General features: G+C 38.4%; 2 protein-coding genes across 3 annotated transcripts in view; one reads left to right on the top strand and one right to left on the bottom strand.

Annotated features, from left to right (window-relative positions):
• On the bottom strand, nt 1-6,851 carry LOC138001358 (uncharacterized). Its single transcript, XM_068848003.1, has 5 exons — nt 6,622-6,851; nt 5,083-5,302; nt 3,455-3,802; nt 2,799-3,099; nt 1-795 (listed from the first exon to the last, which is right to left on the bottom strand). Exons 1-5 carry the CDS (start codon nt 6,793-6,795, stop codon nt 444-446), a joined length of 1,395 nt encoding a protein of 464 aa, XP_068704104.1. The 5' UTR covers nt 6,796-6,851; the 3' UTR covers nt 1-443.
• A 202-nt stretch (nt 6,852-7,053) lies between these two features.
• Nucleotides 7,054-21,635, top strand: part of LOC138001323 (vacuolar protein sorting-associated protein 18 homolog) — a 41,673-nt gene continuing 27,091 nt past the window's right edge. Inside the window, exons 1-16 of one of the 2 annotated variants that reach the window (XM_068847975.1) lie at nt 7,054-7,149; nt 7,444-7,517; nt 8,549-8,658; nt 11,273-11,421; nt 11,603-11,687; nt 11,892-11,965; nt 12,818-12,936; nt 14,055-14,140; nt 14,431-14,529; nt 15,188-15,269; nt 16,911-16,997; nt 17,150-17,210; nt 18,257-18,357; nt 19,395-19,455; nt 20,076-20,140; nt 21,363-21,498. In XM_068847975.1, the coding sequence (XP_068704076.1) occupies nt 7,066-7,149; nt 7,444-7,517; nt 8,549-8,658; nt 11,273-11,421; nt 11,603-11,687; nt 11,892-11,965; nt 12,818-12,936; nt 14,055-14,140; nt 14,431-14,529; nt 15,188-15,269; nt 16,911-16,997; nt 17,150-17,210; nt 18,257-18,357; nt 19,395-19,455; nt 20,076-20,140; nt 21,363-21,498 (1,473 nt within the window). In that variant the 5' untranslated portion in view covers nt 7,054-7,065. The remainder of the gene's footprint in view (nt 7,150-7,443; nt 7,518-8,548; nt 8,659-11,272; nt 11,422-11,602; nt 11,688-11,891; nt 11,966-12,817; nt 12,937-14,054; nt 14,141-14,430; nt 14,530-15,187; nt 15,270-16,910; nt 16,998-17,149; nt 17,211-18,256; nt 18,358-19,394; nt 19,456-20,075; nt 20,141-21,362; nt 21,499-21,635) is intronic. The other variant, XM_068847981.1, reaches the window with a different exon arrangement.

Raw genomic sequence — 21,635 nt, 5'->3', positions numbered from 1 at the left:
TAAGAGGCGGGAAAATGAGTGATCAATTTATTTTGCTTCGCATCGGATTGGATGAAAATATGGGCAGTAATGCAAACTCAAATGCATCTCCAGACTTTCTTTCGACAAGCAGTTGAAATGGCTCTGATAATTAACAACGTACAAGAGCGGGGCCTGTCAAGACACGCGCGCACCCTTGTCTCACTAACTAACTCGCACGTTGTCTTAATCAACACGCGTGATTCGCGAGCATGAAAAGTGTTGAGGTAGTTTTTTTTCCCAAGAGGACAGATAGTCAAGAGGTCAAATAACTTGGAATGAAAAAACAATTCAAACGTATACATGATTGGTTGCTCTCTCGGTATCGCAGCAGTGTGTTGGAACAAGTGTGGACGCGGAGTTTGCGGAATTTCGTTTCTGGGTAAAGATTTGCTGGACGAAGTTCTCAAAAGTGCACCAACAAACTATAAATTAAGAGACAAAGTTCTTTCTAAGCTCTCCACACACTCCAAGTGAATGTGCAAAAATCTTCTGGCTGATTCCGCTAATCTCTTAAGAATTCTATCAAAATCAACCCTCCTTCCGGACTTAAGAAACAGTTTGACCATTTTTCTAAGCGCCTGAATTGCCTGGGCGCTCACGTCATTGTTCCCCTGTTTCTGAATAGGAACTCCTCGCAAAATAGAGATGAAATTGGAGTCCAACAGCTTTGTTATCCACTGATTTTGATCTAGCCACGTTTTTAACTTTTCAAGTCCTTCGAAGTTGAGTCGGAGTGTTCTGAAATGAGATTCGCTTCCTGTCTGGATATAAGCGCTGGAAGAGTAAGGCATTAATAATATTAATAATTGCTGGTTTGCATGTGACGTCATGGTAGCCATGTTGGTTGGTACGTGTCACGTGGGTGAAAATAGCACGCGACGTTTTTGAGGCATGGACGGCTACCGGAATCTCAAAGAACTTTACGCACGCCCAGGACAGTAGTGTGTCCCAGAGTGTTAAGGCGCTGTTACACTGTACAATTTTTTCGTACAACTTGTCTCGTACCGCCATTTCTACAAACATTCTCACATTACGAAACAAGTTGTTTTACGGGTGTTACACCGAGCAACGTTTCATGCAACTTGTCTCGTTTCGATGATCACATGAGGTTAAAGGAACATTTTTATTGGATAGTGCAGGAAACCGTTGTGACACAAGTTGCAGAACAGATGTTACCCTGCGCAATGCTTAAAAACTCATTGCAGCCATTGCGGAAAGAACAACTCAACAGTTTCTGTAACTGGTCTCGCAACGTATTTGGCCGTTGCAAAGTATGTTACATTGGGCAATGATTCGTGCACCTTGTCTCGCAATGGCGTTGCGTGACAAGATGTACGAAAATTGCACTTTGTAACAGCGCCTTAAAACTAATCGTCCCTTATAGAGGAAAGATAAGAAGCAATATAAATGTAGTCGTGTGAAGAGAAGATAAATGGGAAAATGAACTCATTTCCGGTTGTGTAGCTCAAAAAGGTTGCATGCTTTAGCTCCCTCAGAAGAGCTTAAGGTAAAAGGAAGTAAGCTGTTTTACTGTAGTTTTTAATAGTCTTTACACCACCACATTTATATTGCTGAGTATCTTTTCTGTCACACACGATTACTTAAAAAATCTGGGAGAGACTAATGTCCTGGCATGCAAAATGTTCACTTCCGGTTTCCGTCTGGTCACCTTCGCAGCCGTTTTTCGCCATGTCACGCAACGCTCCCGTGACATTGCAAAAAACGGCTGCGAAGGACTTAATCGAATCCAGCTTATCCCCATGATGCAAACCTCAGGTTTTGTCTCGCGCCTCTGTTTTAACTATTTTGCAGGAACTACCGTTTTACCCAAGGAAGTCCAGTTATTTTCGCTTTGCTAGAAATTCTTCTCACTTCCGGTTTCTGTCTGTGACAATATGTAGCCAAACAGGAGTACTCTTCGGCTACTTAGAGTCACACTACAAATAAACTGAAAGGAGATCAAATCGAATGTTTGCTGGTTCAGCAATAGACGCAGGAAGCCTAAAGAATCCAAATAGAGTGTAAGACCACTTGGTTCAAGATTTCTTTCCAGACTCTTTGAACACAAACCTTCTCAATCTATCCACAGGTGAATGTATTGTTAGAGGGCATCTTCTGAACCTGTGACGACTCTTTCCTGGCAAATGTCAAAGGGGAAGGAAGAGGTACAGAAAATAACCACCCAGGCTCAGGAGCATATTGTGCACGGCACAGTACCCCATACTGTATAAAAATGCTGGTGAAATATGATGGTCCAAGACTTTGAAAGTTCGATCTTTTTCACAGATTACCTAATCATTTCGCATGCTAGGACAGTAGTCTCTCCCAGATTTTTTAAGTAATCAGCTATAATGGTGAAAAGATACTCAGCAATAGAAATGTGGAAGTGAGAAGATAAAACTGAGAAGATAAAACGAAAATAGCACACTTCCGGTTGCCGTCCCCAGCTCAAAAACGTCTTGTGTTTAACCCCATTAAACACAAGGGCCCAGTTGTTCAAAAGTCCATTAAACTAATGTGCAATTATTTACAGACGTAGACTCAAATTTTCCCCATCAAAAGTCCTTAACCTGGTAAATTTATGTGGCAAGATAGAAAACGTCTAGCCAATTTTGGTGGCTAAAGCTCCTGTGGAATCCTTTTCTGATTTGAATCCTGTAATCCAGGATTAGCTTAATTAGGCTTTGATCAAATGATCCAAGGTCAAATGAATTCAATACTTACGTCAGAAAACAGGAGTAACAGTGAAAAACAATAATGGCTAAATGGACGTGTACCTGTACGAAGGGTGAACTTTAATAACCGGACAATCTCGAAAAGCCTGTCTCCCTTCTGTCCCATTTTCATTTTGCCACCTCCAAACACGTCTTACTCTTTCAAAATATTCTTTTGCAACATCCAGAAATTCTTCAGCTGGGATGAAGCGTTGACGTGCTGTTGGAGAAAGTCTATCATACACAAGGAGAACACACTCAGGTATGTCCTTCAAGAGCTCCTCAATGTCTAGTTCTCGTTCAAGTTGTTTGGCAAACTCAATGTAACTTTCCAGTTGTTTAATACCACTTTTATGAAGATAACCTGGAAAATAATGAACAATTATTTTTAAAAATGAGCGTCTTAATTTCATCACAGATGGCCTGGCTGATTTGGCTACTCATCATATGGGAAAGTTCAGCCCAGTTTTTGAGATGAAATAATTATTATGGTGACGTGACCATTCAGTTGTGAAATCTACATAGCAAGAGCAAAATCGTTTCACTTTAATTAATTCTAGCAACCTCAAAACTGGACTCAACATCATAATGTAGGTTGAGTTTCTGCTAATGTTTTTCAATATTTATCAACAAATATTGTTAGTTCCAATCAAAAGGAGCCTGAGTAACATGACATCATACAAGGCACAATTGCAATAATGCTGCCAGTCTTAACTTACCTTCAATGTAGTCCTGCCCAATCTTGTGAGGACACTGATAATTGAGAAATTCACTCGCACCTTCCTTTTGGTTTGAAAGAATGTTCCTGAGTTTGCGGTGTTCATTTTGGAATTTATTAAATGCTCTTTTCCTTTGGTTCTTAGATGCCTTTGGGAAGGCTTTGTGAATTTGCTTCTGGCTGCGCATGCAGCGTTTCAGCGCCACTTCATGAAATCTTTGCCTGCTTTTATGCTTGCACAGAGCTGCTTCTAGACCATCTGACCAGCTGTAATAACGTTCCAGTCTCACTCCTTCTCTCGATTTATTGCATTGCATTTGGTAATTTGTCAAGTCCTCTTCTGTGAGCCCTTTTAATAAAAAAAAAAGGCAGAGGTTATAAGAGAAAACATAATAAAAGCAAAAAATTTGGTTTTATCCAACAAGCTTATATAAGTCCTGTTTCATTGAAATCAATAATTTCAGTTTGGTTGAATTTTTTGTCGTTCTTTGTTACAAACTGTGTATTCTTGTGCAAGCTGCCAGGATTATGCCCTGTGACAGTGTATTGAGATTTATATAGCAAGACAGTGTCTCAAAGCTCGACCAATAGGTACAGCTATACTATGAGCTAAAGAGACCCCACGTGGCAAGGTTGTCAGTCATGAATGGGGCTAACAAATGTATGGGCCAACCTAGGAGAAGCTAAGATATATCACTAGATTACACAGAAAGATAGAAGCTATAATACAGACATGAATAGCGTTTGTACTAACTGCTAGAACAAGGGAACACTCATTCATGAATTTAGCATTCAATACTGTTCTATTATTTATCTTACTGGATTGCGTGATGAACGAAAGCTGTCTTGCCCTCTAGGGGTGTCATGTTCCATTAACTGCATTTTACCAGCCGGTAAAAGCATTATTTCTTCTGGATTTACATGGTTGTTCAAATTTTCTCAAATGGCATATAATGAACTTAAAAATTAATGGTTGAGCAAGATTGGGTAAAGAGCAGCATAATTCCCATTGCTAATCCTAATTTTTATCAATGCCACATCAAGCTGTCGAGGATTCTGGCAGAGAAAGCTCTTAATGACAAAGCCTAGGGATTTATGCAGTTCAACCGAAAACTGTTTGAAAAGTATTTTGTTTGGAAACTTCAACTGGCTACATGAACTAATAATTTTATGCTTTAAGTTGAAAGGGTTGATCCGAATACAACGCGATCAAAATACAAGTATGAAATAACATTGTCAATTTAAAGTTACATTTTAAGCCCTCAAGATTTGGTATGTCACCCCTTCTTCCTCTTTCCCCATTACTAGGAAAAAAACTAATTGGATCAACTCACCAACCCAACTAGTCATTGAAATGCTTGTGTCAATTTGGGTTTGTTCGGAACAAAATCACTGCACATTGCTTTGGAGCTACTGTATAGAGCAAGTGGGTAAAACTTAGCCTTGGATGAGTGGACTATGAGCAGTCCTTCTTTTCCCTTACTCCTCTGGTGCCCCACGAATTGCCCCCAGTTGAAGAGTAAAATCATCTGACGTTAGACAGAGTGAAATCTGTCAAGTCTCACTCCCAGGAGACAATGAGTTAAAAGAATTAATCCAGGCAGGTATCTAAATGTAGCAAGGTCTTACCCCAGGTTTTCTTTGTCCTGCCAGCTGGCAAGTTGGAAAATCCAGGGAGGGGTGGTTTAGTACTGAGTGCACTCCAATAATATAACCAGTCGGGGAGATAACCACTAAACGTACTGTAGTCTGTGTCTTCAAGGATAACACGAGATTTATACAACAGTTCATACAACACAAAAAACGATGGAAATGAGCCCTTCACAGTCAAATCGGCATCAAAATCTGTCTGCAAATCACAAAGGAGGTAAACACATAGTAAAATTAATTTTGGAAAATGAAAATACTATGTAAAAAATCTCGCATTTCTGATGAACTATCAAGAGCTTTGCACAAATTAAAGCAAGTAGCAGAATCTGAATAATCTCACAAGTTCAAAGCCAACTTTTTGAATAAGGAAGTGTATTTGGTTTCAGGAAGAATAGTAGTTTTGATGCTTTAAAAAAAAGAAAAGAAAAACCTTCAATTAACTCAAAGATTCAGGGGTATTAATACTTATTAATCGATTATTAGTGGGTTTACTCTTTGAAATAACTCACTTGGGTTCTACAAAATAATAATTATTATCAGTAAGGTGGATTGAGCCACCTCAAAAAAAACAATAAAATTATTTTATTACTGGATATAGATCACTGGCATTGTTATAAAAACCTCTGATCATTTCAATTTGTACATTGTAACAAACAAGGAGTATTATGAGCGAAGATAAAATGAGGAACATTGTCACCAATCCATTGCCCCACACCTTCAAATTACTACCATCCCAACTCCTCCTCGAAATCTTGATTGAAAACAAAAAATTATGTCCAGATCAGCAGATCAAGTTTGGACACCAAAAATTCAGTCTTATGCTGATTTTGTCAAAATGCTTCACCCTAATGGTAATTAACTTCACCTTGATAATCATGCACATACAATGTAATTTAACCCGCCACGATCAATAGAATTACAAATCAGCACCCAAAACAGCTGTGCTTTCTGGATACACTAGCGTCTTGTAAAAGACACTGCAGTTGTGATTGGGTGAAGATTTTATTGTTGCATTTCATTTTCGATTTGAAAGTTACCTTTTTTTCTTCAAAAACCTCGTGACAATCGTATTGTTTTTACTGAGATCACTACAGAGAAAACACGACAAACCTACGTGAACGTAATTTCCTAAAACAATGATCTCTATTAAAGTTACCAGTTCAAGTCCAGACGCAACAAAAATAAATCTTCCTGCACTTTCGTAAAGAATACAACAACAATACAAGCGTGGAATTAAATTTGTGAGAATCGTGTTGCAGGAAGTAGACCAAGCGAAATACCAGAGTGATTTTAGAAATTAATTTTAATTTGAATTCGTAAAATTTTTAAGATGCATGGAATTTATACACGTTGTTTCGCTAGGAAGAAAAAGGGAAAATGGGAGCGTGTTAAATATTTCTTGACATAGAAGAATAACGACAATATTTCATTCGCTTTCGAACGATAAAATATAAAATAAAATATTGTATTCGCAGGTAAGTTAAGGAAACAGCATGTATGATTTCTACGTTTCCTCACCTTACAAAGATGCTTCCATAGTGAATTGCAATCCTGACACAAATCACGCAGACGGCGATTACACTCGCTCACATTCAGCAAAGACTTTGCTGGCAAATAAGAAAGAATCATACAAAGGACCTCAGCGCTGAGACTCGACAACAGATCCTTTGAGAAGTAGGTGAAAGCTGCCATCTTGACACAAATGTTTACTTTCCTTGCCTCGGTTTCGATAGCATGCCCGTCTGCTTTCTACTGACTAGGGTAGGGAGAGTAAGAGTTTCGAAAATGTATCCGAGAGCAATCAAGATAAGAAATGCAGACAATAAAACGAATTGAACGATCGATTATTGAAATCATTTGCACCAGTGGGTTTTTATAAGAGTTTATTAAAATTTTACAAGCGCAAAGAAAATCTTACCCACCCTACCCACGCAAAGGGCTCTCACTGTATCATTAACAAAAATGGCGTCGATTCTGGATCAGTACCTCCAGGCTTCAGCAGGGGAAAATTTAAATCCTTTTCTCGGACCAGATGTCACTGAACCGGTGAGCGAAAACCCAACTTCTAGAATTCCTTGTTACCAGTAATAACCAGAGAATTACGATATTTTCGGTTGGAAAATCCCCTCGTGTTTCATACCATACAACTGTATCAGCTCTCGTTCTCTCCAGTTTGTCTTTTTTAAGCTCAAGTTAAGCTTACGTAAAATATTTAAGCTGTACTTAGTTTTAAAACTTTCACTCGCCATCAGTGATTCATTCCAGTTGGTTAAGTTAATAATTTTCATTAGTGTTCGTGTCTTACTCATCTAAAACAAAAACAAAAACAAAAACATTCAGATCTCAACAGGGTACGTTGAAGTGAAAAGCGAGGATGAAGTTCCCATTTTTCGGCGGCAAAAGATCAACTTCAGGTAACAATAACTTTTTCATTAGAGCTATCTTGCTCACTTGTATCTCAAGAAATTGGAAAATAGATTGTTTCTTTCCAATGTGGATTGTGGGTAGCGACACCAATTGAGTTATGCAATGGGTAGTGATTTATCCAGTGGATAGCGCTATCCACCCTTTGAACAACGGACCTGAGGCCCCAGTTGTTCAAACGATGGATAGCGCTATCCACCGGATAAATCACTATCCACTGGATAACTCAATCGACTTTGCTAGTGTTTATCCACTGGGTAGTGATTTATCTGGTGGATAGCGCTATCCATTGTTTGAACAACTCGGGCCAGGAGGTGGAGGTTGCGTGTCTGAGACATCCAGGAGCCTCCACTATTGGCAACTATCTCCTACATGGAGACTGTTCCCATGTCTGAGAACGGCATGCAGCATGGGTGACAGGCACCCACCACACTGATAAAAAACAGTGGAAAAAAGGGAAGAGTAAGGACGACCCTGCTGTAACGCTCGTGCCTCCCACCTCTGTGGACCCGGGATCGCATCTTAAGTTTGTATGTAGGCAAAATCAGCAAAATCGACTCCCAGTTTATTTCATCTGGCTAGGGTGCTGTGATGCGAGGTCATGCTTGGGTCGTGTTCAGGGAACGAGTGCCTAGCCTGCTGCACAGCTCCTTGACAACACATTCACCCACCTTACACAACCACAACCACAACACATACACTGACCAAGGCCGCTGATCACAACTGAAGGACTCCTGTGGTTAACTCCATCAAATTACATTTACATGTAACTGCATCTTACAGTAAATAGCAGTTTATTATTTTACTGATCAAAGGAAGTTGCCACATCTCCACAAGATTTTGCCTTCAATTTTCCCTCAGACTTTTGTTTTCCCTCAGCATAAAATTACATTGTCAATGGTTAGAAAAACCTCTTTAGCATATAATTTGAGGGATCCATTAATTGAGACAATTAGGAGGACTTAGACTTGAATTATGACTCATGTACTGTATCAGTTAGCAATGACATTTTCAATTGCAGACCACCTAGCAACATCGTGGACGTTGCAGTTAGCAGTAATATGGTGGCCATAGCTTTGAGCAACAATGAACTGATGAGACTTGACTTGTCCAACCCAAGTGAAATAGATCGTGAGTTTGCAAAATAACTGTAGACTTATATATTACCCTTTTATCATGGTCAGGTCCCTCACAGTCGACGAAAGTAAGATCATCTCACATCAGACATTATAGTTAATAGTAAGTATTCTTGAGATGCAAGTTATCTGGACAATTAAGCAATATTGACCTTATGGGACCACTTGCAAATGGCGTATGAGGGACGCTGACCCATTTTGCATGCAAAACTGCTTTATTGACCAGTTATTGATCAGGGAAACAATGTTATTAGGTCCTATTAGCCTTAAGGAATACAGTCAATCGCACATTCATGGCAACTGCTCATCCAATTTGAATGACCTCTCTAACTTTCATTGTGTGGTTCCAGAAAATACCCCCCCCCCCCCCAACCCAGCCCTCATGGAGGGTTTTTTCCAGTTTGACCCCCCACCCCACTGGATTTTCCATTCCAGAGGGATTCACGTTACTCCCCCCACCCCCTGGAATTTCCATGATTTTTCCACTTGGGAAGTTATTTATTTTTATTGACTTAGAGCTATGATCGTGGAAATTCTACAGTGTAGACGTATTCACAGACGCATTGAAATGTTCAAACTGACAACTGAACTTATTCAACACTTTAATGCCCTAGCAACTGACCTTTTCTCTGTTCAATTGAAAGAAGTTTTCATTCAAAAATCAAAGAAAAGTACTGAAAGTTGATGCTATTTCAAGTCTGCATCATATACGTTTTGCAACCTAGTTGAAGTTTGAATCAAATGTCGCTTAAATTTGTCTTTCACCAGGAACACTTCAATAAAGTTATATATATGATGCACTTTGTCTCTGTAGTTTGTAAATGACAGTACATTTTTTGTATGCTATAGGATTTTTCAATTGATCACACATTTCATGTGGGAAACATATACTTTTCAAGTTCCATCTGGTAACTAAACAACCAAATGAAGTCTTCGCTGTCTCTCATCGCCATTGACGGCTACAAATGTGTCAGGACAAAATTATGGCACTGAAATTATCGACTTTGCTAACATTTAGAAATACATCTACAAACTCGTAAAGTTTTACACACTCAGATAACAATGAAACTATTTGATAGTCTAGTTATCGAAGGTTTGAAATTCACGGGAAATTGTACTTAACAGAAATAATATGAGTACAAAGAAATGATCTCAATCAACTGACTGCACGATTAATGCCATCAAAAAAGGTACCAGATGCGTTCAAGCTAAAAACAGCGCGATCTTTTAAAGTCAGCCATTTTGATTGACTTCACGTTGAATGTCCTGCTCAGGAGTGTCGCTCAGTGCTCTCTGTGTCATCTGGCTTCAGAATAATGGTGGAAAATATGTGGCAACAAATCTTATGTTTATTTTAACTGATAGAATTTTCCTTTTTTCTTGCTTACCTTGAGTCAATTGGAAAAGTGTGTAAGTGTTTATTCGATTGCATTTCAAACCCACTGGAAAAAAAAAGCTCCTTATGTACTCTTTATGTACCCCCCTCCCCTTCGGAAATTTGCCTTTTTCAGAGCCCCCTATCCCTCGGAATTTTTGTGACCCTCCGTGGTGGGGGTATGGACATTTTCTGGAAACACACATTTCATGTTCATTCTGCAGTTGAAATACATGTACACTGTACCCTAGCTGGTATATAAAATTTGGTATAATGTTATTCTAAGTAATTGCATGTATCATTACTAAAACTCAGTACTGCTATAAACCAGTGGTTGCTGATGTGGATTAAGTCTATCTTCCTTTCTTTTTTTAAATTAACAATATTTCATCCCTTAGGTATTTAAGTTTTATTACACTGTACACTTATATTTTTTTCTTTTATTGTGAAGCCCTTTAGAACTTTTGTGTAAAGCGCTGTATATAATAATTTATTATTTTATTATTATCAGTACTTATTAAATTCTCAACCTCGGATATTGTAATTCTCGTGCTCTGATTGGTTGACTCAATCTCGGTTATCAGCTCATATACCTTAGTTTGACCTTATATGGACCGTAAATGATTGCGCTTAGCGTTGCTGAACTAAAAACGTTTACGCCAGAAAGTGAAATGTCTTTCGGTATAAAGCAAAAGAAAAACGTTTTTGTGGAAAGTTAAGATCACTTTCGAAGCTTAGAGATACGCGAAAAGGTAAGAAATGTTTTTGTGATGAGCCTGCATCTGTCTGACCACGCGGTATTACACAACATCGCATCTTCATCAACTTTTTTCGATTTCGCTAGGATTTTCTCGCTTTTTTCGCTCGTATTTCGTACTTCTAAACTTTTGGAGTTTAAGGAATTTAATAAAACAATTATTCCATTCGAGCTTGTTGGATAAGAGAGTGGTTATAGCCAACTCGTCGCTACGCGTCTCGTTGGCTATTTACCATCTCATATCCAACGCGCGCTCATGGAATAATTGCTAATTATTATTGCTAGGTAAGTGCATTTCCTTTTTTGGAGGAAGAACATGATAGCAGAGCTGAGCAAAAGGTCATTGGAAGCCTGACTCACGGGCTAATCCCTAAGTACTATGTAATAACTTGTTCATCTGTACACATGTATTAAACCTAATCTGTTTGGATCTCTGCTCACTCTGTGGAGAATTGGCCTTTTGTTTTTTTGTTATAGGTATTGATATCACCAAGAGAGTGGATGACTCAATCCACGCCATTTTTATGGATCCAACTGCCAGGCATCTGATTGTTTGTATGAAATCTCAAGAGTCATTTTATCTTGCGAGGGACTCCAAGAAACCCAAACCATTGGCAAAAATGAAGGTAAAAATGAGACAGGCATAATGTATCACCCCCTTCCCCTCCCTCCTCCCCTTGTCTGCGGACTGGTCCCTTACTTGCCTGCATTCAGACTCTCATTTTGGCTCCGATTACATGGTTTTGATTTCATTCCGACGGATCGAATGCCGACACTCTACCCCTTTTTTTCTGTTTCTCTTCTCAGGGACATTTAATCAATGCTGTTGCTTGGAATAAGTCAAAATTGACTGAAAGTTCTACGCAAACTATTCTCCTAGGAACAACAAAAGGTTTCCCTTTCATTTTTGTTTATTATTGTTGTTATTATTATTTGACCACAGACAAACTGTTCTAACTTGTGAAAGCCATTTACGTACTTGACATGATATGCTTTGAATTTAAGAGGAAAAATTACTTGAACACAGGAGTCCTTTGGAGTTGGGATAGATTTCCAGTTCAAATGAGAATTCTCACTATTTTGTTTTCTTTGGAAGGGTTAATATTTCAGACAGAGGTTGAACCAGAAGAGAAGTTTTTTCAAGGTGGACTAGAAAAATTTTGGAAACAAGTGAGCTTGGTTGATGTACATGTACATGTATTATAACTTGTACATTTTATTTGGCATGCCTTAATTAAATAGGCTAGTTTTTTACGACTCTATAGACTAAATAACATTGCTTAAATCATGGGGTGAATAGTGAGTCAAATAATGCCTACAGTCAATTAATTTGTTATTAACATTTTTCTCCTTTGTGAGACCATAATCAATTCTTGATTATTATTTTAGTCGTATTGTTTTCTTTGTTTGTTTTCTTGTTAGCCTTGGGGATACCCATCTGAGTTAGAATGTGTTATCCTACAAAAAATTAATTCATCATCTCAGATTTGATTTATGTTTCATATCTTTTTCATTTTGGCTCTCTTCCTCTGTTGAAATCCAGCAGTTAGCAGTAACTCACTCCCAGTCTTAAGTTTCATACCTTGCTCTGTCCTTGGGTTTCCTTTTATACAGATGTATTTTCTTGATTATTTTTGTCTTTTTATTTTGAAACCTGTGGATTGAAGATCCCTGAAATGATCTGAAACCAACCTATTGCAGCCAGAACAAAACTCTAATAATTTATCTATTCTAAGGGCACGTTCGATTGACCCTATTCCGGAATAAGAATATGTGGAGTGATGGTTAAAACGGTATGTTTGGCACATTTCGAAGTAGCAAGGATAATAAAAATATGTTTAAGATAGTTTTTTAGCAGATGTTTGACAATTTTAATGTGAATCTCCATAAAAACAAAGGATTTCTAACTTATATTCCATGTATTCCTATTCCGGCATACGGTCAATCAAACGCACCCTAAATATGTAATGGTATTCTTATGCTTGCACTAATAACGAATGTTGCCTGACCTTTGTATTTCAGTTGTACAATGTGAATTCTAGTGGTGACCCAGACGAACCAGTTTTTGGAATAATGTTTGATAAGTTTCCAGCAACTCCAAAGTCTGACAGGAAATACTTTATCATGGTGTCAACTCTTAGGTACATGTACATGTCTTCTAAGTTAACAACTTCGTCGCTAGTGCATGTGTGGTGCCTGAGACATCCAGGAGCTTCCACTATTGGCAGCCAGCTCCTACATGTAGATGAAGGCTGTTCCCATGACTAGGAAAGCCTGGCACCCCAGCCACGAGTTCCCATAGACCTTTTTGCAGATAAGGCGGCCATTTTGATTTCTATTGTTACGAAAGACATTATGGGATGCTCAGGGGGCAAATTAAAAATTTTAATTTGCCCCCTGGGCATCCCATAATAGCTATTTGAAACAATAGAAATCAAAAGGGCCGCCGTAGCTGCAAAGAGGTCTATGAAGCATACATGTAGGAGACATGCAGGCATTCATCACACACTGATAAAATTTAAAACAGTGGGAAAGGGTTAGAGGGAAGGGGAAATAACTGCTGAAAATGCTCCACAAATACACTTTTTGTGCTACACAACTGCAATTTAATGCTATGGTTATGCCGTACTATTCACAATGGTAGGAAATATTATTATTAACTTTCACCAATAATAAAAATTGGTACCCAGATAATATAGTAGTCCCGTAAATCTGGGTTATCAAGGTTAAACAGTTGACTTTTAGGGACTCAACCTTGTTCCCTGGGTCTCTCTTTTCTGCGTCCTTTGTCGCTGAGGGGAAGAACCCTGGTTCAGGCTGGTCATGTGCCACTCCTCAACAAACATTTTCCCTGCAGGGTAGAGTTGTTGTCACATTTTCATCCCACAACGAAGCGAAAGCATATATTCGTTGACAAGGCATTTTTAAGATATTATTGGTTTTTGGGTAGAGGGGAAAACTGGTCCAGGAGTTACTGTACAAGTATGTACCTGTACCTTGGGAGACGTCTCAGAGCAGAGTAGCAAACCAACAAACTCAACCCACATGTGATGCCGAGTCTGGGAATCAAACCTGCGCCACATTGGTGGGAGATGAGTGCGCTCAACACTGTACCAGCCCTGCTCCCCTTTTTCAAAACAACTGACATGATATTGAATTTTAAACTACTGGTATCTCAGATTTTCTGATAATGCTTCACTGAAGGTTGTGTCTTGTTGTTAGCTGACAATACCCTGTTTATTCAAAAATCTTTTTTTAGTCGCATGTATCAGTTCATTGGTGATGCAACAGGAACAGATTCACTGGATTTTCAACCACTATTTGCAGATTATGAAAATAGTCCAGGTAGGGTTTTAAGTGTTACTTTTAAAGGAATTAGCAAGCTTTTGCAAATATCCTAATAATTATACATGAAAAAATGACTCCCTTCTGATTGGCTAAGAGAAATGCACTTTTTCAGGTACATGTAACAGCGCAGAAAAGAGGTAATTCATTGCAAAAAGAAGTAATAAACCAAGCATTCTGATTGGTCAATGAGCAAGCAAAGTCAGAGATACATGTAGCCAATCAAATGCAAGCCTTGAACCTTCTAAGTTGTTATAAAATTAAAAATAACTTGATATTTTCTTGTACAGCGCCTTTCCTTCAGATGCCAGGACCTTTGGAAAACAGCAAGTTAGCACTATTTTACCCCAAAATCAGAGGACTTCCAAGATCATTTGCTTGGCTTACAGGTCTGTCATACCGTTACCCTGAAGTCTGATTACCACCATTGTGTCTGAAGTATAATCATTTATAGGCTCCTTCTGCACTCAGGCACTGAGTGCAAGTGAAGATCACATTAAAAAAAAGTAACAAAACACAGAAAACAAAACAAGTTACTCCAAATTAAGACTAATCCCAAGTGACCACAAATACAATGCTTTTCCAGTATCTGGAGAAGGACCCTCTATTTGACCCATGCTTATAGACCTCGACTTTGTCTCAGTCCATGAACACGCAAAAAAAAAGAACTTGGCCAATATCCAGCCATCTTGACCGAACAAGCTTGGTCAATAGCCCATATATTTATTAACCCATTGACTCCCAGGGGATCCCCATTGACAAGTAAAATTGTCTGGGCAGTTTAGGCTGGTTTTGGCATCAAAGGGTTAATAACTATTACTGTAACATTTTATTATCAAAATACAATCTATAGTTGAACATTATAGTTGAACATTAATTTTTGTTGAGGCATGTCACGAATCAGATTATTTCCTTTGTTCATTAAGCTTGTACTTATGTTCTCACAGTGTACATTTATGGTGTCCTCTTGTTAGCAAATAGCATTTTTTCCCAGTTATGTTGAGCTAATGTTACAGTGCACATATCTTTTCATTTCCAATTTAACAGGAAGTGGTGTTTATTTTGGTCAGTTGGACTTCAATCCTCAAGAGTCTATTGAGAACATCACAACAGAAACAAGATTATTACAGTATCCTCATGATGATGATTAATTACTGAAAATATTGTTACTGTAACCTGGGTTTGCTAACACAGAACGTGAAGAACACTTGATTTTTTCAGTTTTTAATATCGTCCGTGAGCCACACACTCTTACAATCTGCTCTGCTCTAACGACCACATGGCATGCCCCAATATGGAGCTACCATATTTGGGCACTATGTCACATTAACGCCCAAGTCGCCAGTGGAGGGTAGGTGCTTAAGAAGCCTGGGGGCTGCAACCGCAGTCACATCCCCAAGGCGCTAGAACACCCAACTGGCCTGCCCAACCCACAACCAAGCCACAAGCCCCCCGCGGCAGGCCCCCCTCAGGCACCCGTCACAGTTGAGCCACATAGCTCAGTGGAAAGAAAAAAAATAAAAAATAAAGAAAGAAATAAAGAAAATATTAAAAAAATAATTAAAAGGGGGGGGGGGGGGTGAAGGGAGGGAATGCCAAGAAACACTAAACTACTAATTCGACTCGCTTGTAACGCCACAATTAGCAACAAACACGCTGCAAACACATGGGACATCAACACATGCACTAACCAGGAGTACCGCTGGACAATGTCAGCCCCAGGGCTCCCACAAGCTACAGAACGCATCAAACACTAACAAATGCCTGCAAAAACGCTACTGACCGCACTAGCTCCCGGTTGTAAACCATGTAACTATAACAAATGCTACAGAATGCACCAAAACGCTCAAGAAACACTAATAGACGGCCAAGACACTAACAACCGCCTGCAAAACACTACTGACCAGACTAGCTCCTTGTCGTTAACTATGTTAAATTTCATTTAACTATATCAACAGTCCGTTACAATATGTTCAAAAGATTTCTTATTATTTGACTGATTCATATTTCACAAAGCTTATTTAAGCTAGCCAACGAGACAGTGTCCTTTGTTCAATAAAACTGGTATAGATCCTCTGTTGAATGAATTATAAAGTATTTCCGGCCTTAAGAGTCCTCATGGGCCCGATGAGGATAAGTAAGTAAGTAAGATGAGTGACATCACATAACCTCAGGATGTACATAGCAATATTTCTTGTTTACAACATTGACATCACATTTCTTTTGATATTCAAATTTGCCAACCACAGAACAAAAGAAGTCATTGTTTCAACAGCCAATTACATGTAGGTTCTACCTGTAGCTGGCATATTAATAACAATGGGTGAAGTCATGAGAAACATCGCTATTGTCACGATGCTACCTTATTGCCATGGTCTCCTTACAATGTACTTCCAGTTATGAGACTCTTGCAGGGTTAAATTAAATGATCACCAGTCCTTGACATTCAAGTCAAGTGTTCTTGACAATCAAAGACCTGAGGACTTAAAACTTTAGTTGGGCTTACAGGTAGCAGCTCCTTCTACAAATCTTTCGATCCTTTTCCAATAACAATTATTTGTTTATTTTTAGTTCTTGTCTCACTCAAAGTGCACTTACTGTAGCATGGTCCTTTTTTTCTGCTGCTTGCTTTGCAAATTACATGTAATTGTTTTGAAAAAGTTGTTGATGATAGACACCAACATTCTATAGCAGCTGCAAATCATTCTATGTCAGGTGGATTACATGTAACTGGTCTAACACAAATTATCAACCTTACATGCAACTGAAGATACAAACTAACAGATGGAAGGGACCCCATTCCTGCCATTTCTGTTGGTATTACTGGTTTCCATGCTCTGATGCTTTACCAAAACAGGTACTGAAATGTTGCCATGGAAACAAATCATCCAAAAGAGTTAATAGATAACACTTTAGATGTGCTGAAGAACTGTTGTCTGTTATGGTATTGTAAGTAATGCTCCTTTTTTTATTTTAGATGAATTTCCAGAATTCTTTCCTTTTAATCAGGTTTGAAGCTGTGTCCCTTCTGAGTGAGCAAGCTGTTTTTGAAGATCATCTTCCTCCTCGGGTTTGTGCGATATTATTGTATTGTTTAATCTCACATCATTCTTTCGTCACCTTTGGTAAGCCAATTCATAGTAGTTTCAGTACTCAAATGAAAGATAGGCCAGAATTCAACAAATTAAATGTTATTTTGTAGTTACAATAACTATTATTTGTATACTTACAGACTGTACATGCACCTGGTGGGCAAATGATTACACCAGGGTTTTCGTTTTACTTTCCATCTTACAGAGGTCCCCATGCAATGACATGGTTGAAATAAAAGTTTACATTTTGTGGTTTAAATTATTTGTGCCAGAATCTTAGTGACTCAAATGGCTGGTTCTACGATGATTTGTAGTTATACCAATCCCAATTCTCTGCAATTTCATATTTAAACATGATACCGTATACATACAGTATGGTTTACATCTAAAACGCAGTGAAGTCTGTATCAGCAAAGTCAAAGAGTTCTGAGTACATAGTATAGTCTTGGTTATGTCTTCAAGTTGTTGTAAGAGAATAATATTTGAAAAAATCCGATCCATTTTCATCCATCCCATTTGTAAAACAGGAGACTGTAATACGTTTCAGTCCACAAGACAGACCACTTTTTTTTTCTTTTGGCTTTTTACTGATTTACCGTAATGACATCTTCTAGCATTTAGCAGAGTTAGCAAAATATTATGACAGATCCCCTTTAGCTATAGACCTTATTCATAAATGGCGGTCACATTTATAATTATTCTTTTGTCCACGTGCAAATTAGCCTACCAAGCCTCATTTTAAAACAAGAATTCTTTTCAATTCACTGTATGGTATGGAGGCTTGGTAGGGTAATTTGCACTTCAACAAAAGAATTATTATAAATTGACTGCCATTTATGAATAAGGTCTATAGTATTCTTTTCACCTTTATTTAGTGTTATAATCACACAACGTTCTTCCCTTTTGTTTCATGTGACAGCACCTAAAAAAAAAGGTGCAAGGGAGAATACTATTAAAAGGGACTCTGTCATGCAATTTAAATTAATTACTGGTAATTAAGTTTCACATTTTTTTTGCTCCGTAGTATGGTGCAATGAGAGGTCTTTGTATTGACAGTGTCAAGAAAACAGTATGGATCTTCTCAGATTCCGCTATTTTTCAGTACCATGTCACAAAGGAAAGCAGGTGCCTGTTCATTGGAAAAAGAGATTTTTCTAAATGATACATGTAGTTAAACATGGTTATTTATTGAGCATGACTTGTACTAATCGCGCTATTCATAGTGTATTGTTATCAGTGAAGCTTTAATGTTGTTGGTCATTCAAATTTTGGAAGTTACAACTACTAACTAGGATATGACACAAAAGCTTTGTTCGTAGTTTGGAGATTATTTATAACATGCATTGAAGTTAGTAAGGTCCCATTCATAACCACTAAAGTGTGTGCATGTGTATTTACTATGTTACCTGTTGCATCATCATCATGATTATCATCGTTTTATTTTAATATTTACAAAAAGTTGAAGTAAAGTTCCCACCGGACAATAGCAAAGCTAATTGAGTTGGGTGGGAGATGGTGGATGCATGGTTCAGCTCCTACATGGAAAAATGGCTTCTTGAGTAGATAGCATCTAGCTATATAAGCTTCATTATTAAAGGTGCCTAAGGTTTTCTTGACACTTTCTCTTTGACAGAGCACCAATTAGCAATTTGTCAAACTTTCTCAACCTTCCCTTCCTTTGGAGATGGGTTGGTCATAAAATTTCATGGTCTGAGTGAAGTTGAGTCTTCCCTGAGAGGTGCTGATAAATCTTCCCCTGACAAGCTTGTTGGCTCTTTTTCCGTTATTCATTTTCGGCTAACGACAAAACTCTTGTTGGATCCAGCGTGTGCTGTAATTAACATTTTGGCTTGCAGTCCTACCGAGAATGATTAGTAACACAAAACTGAGCATTCATGTAACTGTCTTCAGGGCCCACGGAGTGCATTTGAAAGGGGGGTGGAAAGGCTGGGTTTTGGTATGGATCATGGAAGTGTGAGGGGAGAGGGGGAGAAGTTTGGGAGAAAGCAAAACCATAGGGAAAAAAGGGGGGGTCCCAGCCCCTCCCTCTCCACGGCCCCTGGACTCTGTGCTTTGAGTTTCCTAATTGTCTTGAGAGTATCTTGTGCCAAGAGTTCTTTGTTCTGCATTTACGAAACTTTCCTTTCATCTTTACACTTTAGGGATGTTTGGCACATGTATCTCGAAAGAGGAGAGTTTGAGTTAGCCAAGGAGTACTGCAAGGTATGATAATTAAACAGGTTGGCCCAAAACACAGGTTACATTGCACAGGTCAAGAAGAGAAGTCCCTTCTCCAATGATGAACAACTGAGCCAAAGGTTTGTCTGGTGCTAGACCTGAAACAACATTCGTTGACATAGTTATTAGGGCTAGAAAACACTTTTGGTGATGTTTATTTGTCTGTAGCACAGTGACATGATTATACACTGACTGGTGGAATGTGACCTGTGTTTCTACGACCCGCCGTAATTAAATGCTCACAGGAAAACTGCGACTTTCAAACTTAAGGGTTTAGGATTGAGAAAATGAATTAAAACATTTTTCAAGTATCATGAATATTCTTGTGCATTTATTACTACCACTAATTGGCACACTGCAAAAAAAGCCCAACTCAAATGAGGTTTTTGTAATTAAAGGCCTAAGAATCTTAAATTTCCAGAAAGTCTTCCTATTTACTTGAATAAAGAAAATAAAACATAAAATGGCGACAATCATTATCACCAATCATGATTGGTGCATTTCTTTTATTTCCGTTTTTGTGGCTTGTTACAGGATGTCCATAAATACAGCTCATATAATTATAGATAGTATTTTTCAGTGATGACAGATCTTTTTGCTAACAGGATAATCCAGCAAATCTAGACAAAGTTTTAACGAAGCAAGCTGAAGAGCTATTTCAAAATAAAAGGTTAGTTTACCAGTAGTGAATTATTTCAGAAGAATGTACCATTTGAACCTTGCGTTTCGCTTCCTGTTGTCAATGATAAATGGATTGCATTGCTGCCTTATGACCGGCTAATCAGTTAACTCACAGACAGCTAGACTTGTGAGCCGTGGTTGACTCAATCTTTTTTTTGGTCTGACCAAAGTTGCAGGCTCTCAGATAGTGGAGGCGAGGGAACGAGAACGGGCAAAGCAAATCCAGCGGGGTCTGGGGGCGGGGGTGCTAGACCAAAGCCACACAAACTTTAAATCACATTGAATGGAATCAATGAACCCTCGGCCTTTTTTTTCCAACTAATTTACTGTGCTCCTATCAGTTGTTGGCCCTCCATTTGATATAAAAATACACAATTCCGGCTTCCTTTGGACGAATGGCTAACGATCGAAGGGTCGACCAGTTTTAACCTCTTTGTGATGGTCATTACAAATTATCAACTCGCTTGTGGGGGTGATTAACACAATAATAATAAGAACAACTATCTTTTATTAGGACGCTCTATCACAAATTGTGGTTTTGATTAGGAAGGTCCTAAATATAAAAGATCTTCAAAAAATGTAGAACATATGATCTGACAAGCAAATGTTAAAAGTTACAATAGACGTAAATTTCAATGAAGAGTACATACTTTTAAAGCGTCACATCTAAATAGATAATGAATACACAAATAAATCAATCAATCAATCAATCAATCAATCAATCAAAGACGAATGGTTATAAATTATAAACTACATACGAAGTTTAGACAATAAGTTTCTTTTAAAAATTGCTAAGGTTGGAGAGTTTCTAGTTTGGCTATCTAAGGTATTCCAATCTTTACTAGTATGAGAGCGAGTTCGCTGCTTTCACCATCAGGGCCCGGTTGTTCAAAAGCAGGTGAACGCTAATCCCAAATTAAAAATTAACCAAGGTGTTTATTTCTCTACTCCCAAATGCTGTTCAACGCTGATATTCGGCAAAACTTTACATTAAAAGAAGTCAATCTTAAAAAACAAAAATAGGAAAAGAAAATTTCACCAAAAAGTTGAAAACATGAAACAAAAGTTTACGCTAATCCTGGATTAAGTTAATCGTCTTTCGAACAACCGGGCCTAGACTTGTGGTCAGCTAATTGCAAACGAATTAACTGAATAGATTAACGAACAAACTGACTGACTGATTGATTGATTGATCGATTCATTGGTTCTAGCTACACCAGCGCAGCTAAGTGCTATGCCCAGACTCAAGTCTCGTTTGAGGAAGTTGCTTTAAAGTTTATCCACGTCGAAGAGAGGCAGGCTCTCAGAATGTTCCTTTTGAAAAAGATGGACAGTCTGAAAAAGGAGGTAAGGCTGAGTTGGTAGTTTATAGGATGCATCACGGACGGGTAGGAAACAGTCGTAGTTATGGTCCACTATTGACACTTACAGTGAGTTTATTGATGCATGATATTATATCTCAGATAGTACGCGCACTGTGATTG

Source organism: Montipora foliosa, chromosome 1 (assembly GCF_036669935.1).
Source record: "Montipora foliosa isolate CH-2021 chromosome 1, ASM3666993v2, whole genome shotgun sequence".
NCBI classification, from domain to species: domain Eukaryota; kingdom Metazoa; phylum Cnidaria; class Anthozoa; order Scleractinia; family Acroporidae; genus Montipora; species Montipora foliosa.
The sequence above is the reverse complement of the archived record's forward strand: the minus strand, read 5'-3'. Positions and strand labels throughout refer to the sequence as shown.